At 42.0% G+C, this 1,391-nt stretch overlaps 1 protein-coding gene across 1 annotated transcript; it reads left to right on the top strand.

The window, feature by feature from the left end:
• Positions 1-377: 377 nt before the first annotated feature.
• LOC112825874 (large ribosomal subunit protein eL32-like) lies at positions 378-889 on the top strand. Its single transcript, XM_073891206.1, has one exon. The coding sequence runs from the start codon at positions 426-428 to the stop codon at positions 831-833; it is 408 nt and encodes a 135-aa protein (XP_073747307.1). The 5' UTR covers positions 378-425; the 3' UTR covers positions 834-889.
• Positions 890-1,391: the final 502 nt, after the last annotated feature.

Here is a 1,391-nt window from a genome sequence, read left to right as displayed (position 1 = left end):
GTTTATGTTTTTCCTCATTTGTTTGTTTTGGGCTTTTGGTCCCCCTGCCATTAGATATGTGGGAACCTCTTTCTCTGAAATCTCTCGTATCTATTTTTTACCAAGGGTCATAAAATGCCACCATTCTGGATATCTTGGTCTTATGATTGCAAAGCAATCCTAGAATCAATTATTAGAGAGAGGAAGGACTCATGATTATCATCATCAATTTATCATTATCATTAATTCTTTCCAACATCATTTCAATTCAGAAATGTCCCAGTTATGAACAATGAATCATGGAACACTGCACCAAAAACTAATGATGTAATATATGGTGATTAACATAACAATAAAAAATTAAAAAAAAAAAAAAGAAATGTCCCAGATGGGCTCTCTTTCTCGGCGCTGCCTGTGGAGGTGGCCGCCATCTGTTACTGGGCATCATGGCTGCCCTCAGACCTCTGGTGAAGCCCAAGATCGTTAAAAAGAGGACCAAGAAGTTCATCTGGCACCAGTCAGACCGCTATGTCAAAATTAAGCGCAACTGGCGGAAACCCAGAGGCATTGACAATAGGGTGCGCAGAAGATTCAAGGGCCAGATCTTGATGCCCAACATTGGTTACGGGAGCGACAAGAAAACAAAGCACATGTTGCCCAGTGGCTTCCGGAAGTTCCTAGTCCACAACGTTAAGGAGCTTGAAGTGCTGCTGATGTGCAATAAATCTTACTGTGCAGAGATTGCTCACAATGTCTCCTCCAAGAACCGCAAAGCTGTTGTGGAAAGAGCAGCCCAGCTGGCAATCCGAGTCACCAATCCCAACGCCAGGCTGCGCAGCGAAGAAAATGAATAGACAGCTTGTTGTGCACATCATATTTGTGTTAATAAAACCATAAAACCTAAAAAAAAAAAAAAGAAATGTCCCAGATTGAATTACCAGGAAGGTAATGATGAGATGGAGTTAATGGCACAAGATATTTATTAAGGATCAAGATCTTTGGAGGGGAAGAATGAAGGGGGGGAAATCGGAGGGGGAGACAAACCATGAGAGACTATGGACTCTGAAAAACAAACTGAGGGTTCTAGAGGAGAGGGGGTTGGGGGGATGGGTTAGCCTGGTGATGGGTATTAAAGAGGGCACGTTCTGCATGGAACTCTGGGTGTTATACACAAACAATGAATCATGGAACACTACATAAAAACTAATGATGTAATGTATGGTGATTAACATAATAATAATAAAAAAAGGATCAAGATCTTTGAAGAAAAGGGGAGGGAGCAAGACTGGACATAGGAAGAAGTCAAACTGCAATGGAGGGCCAACAAACCTTGGCCAAACACAATGGAAACTCTTGGGTAAGTGGGACCATCAGAGTGTCCCACATCAAATTGAAATGGCTGGTCCTTATAT

This window comes from Callorhinus ursinus, unplaced genomic scaffold, assembly GCF_003265705.2.
Source record: "Callorhinus ursinus isolate GAN/ISIS: 27379988/994484 unplaced genomic scaffold, GSC_fseal_2.0 scaffold4, whole genome shotgun sequence".
Classification (NCBI taxonomy): Eukaryota; Metazoa; Chordata; class Mammalia; order Carnivora; family Otariidae; genus Callorhinus; species Callorhinus ursinus.
Note: the sequence above shows the minus strand (reverse complement) of the source record. Positions and strands in the feature narration are given on the sequence as shown.

What these genes read in the sequence shown, in the direction of transcription:
- LOC112825874 (XM_073891206.1), top strand. Translation starts at nt 426, where the DNA reads ATGGCTGCCCTCAGACCTCTGGTGAAGCCCAAGATCGTTAAAAAGAGG.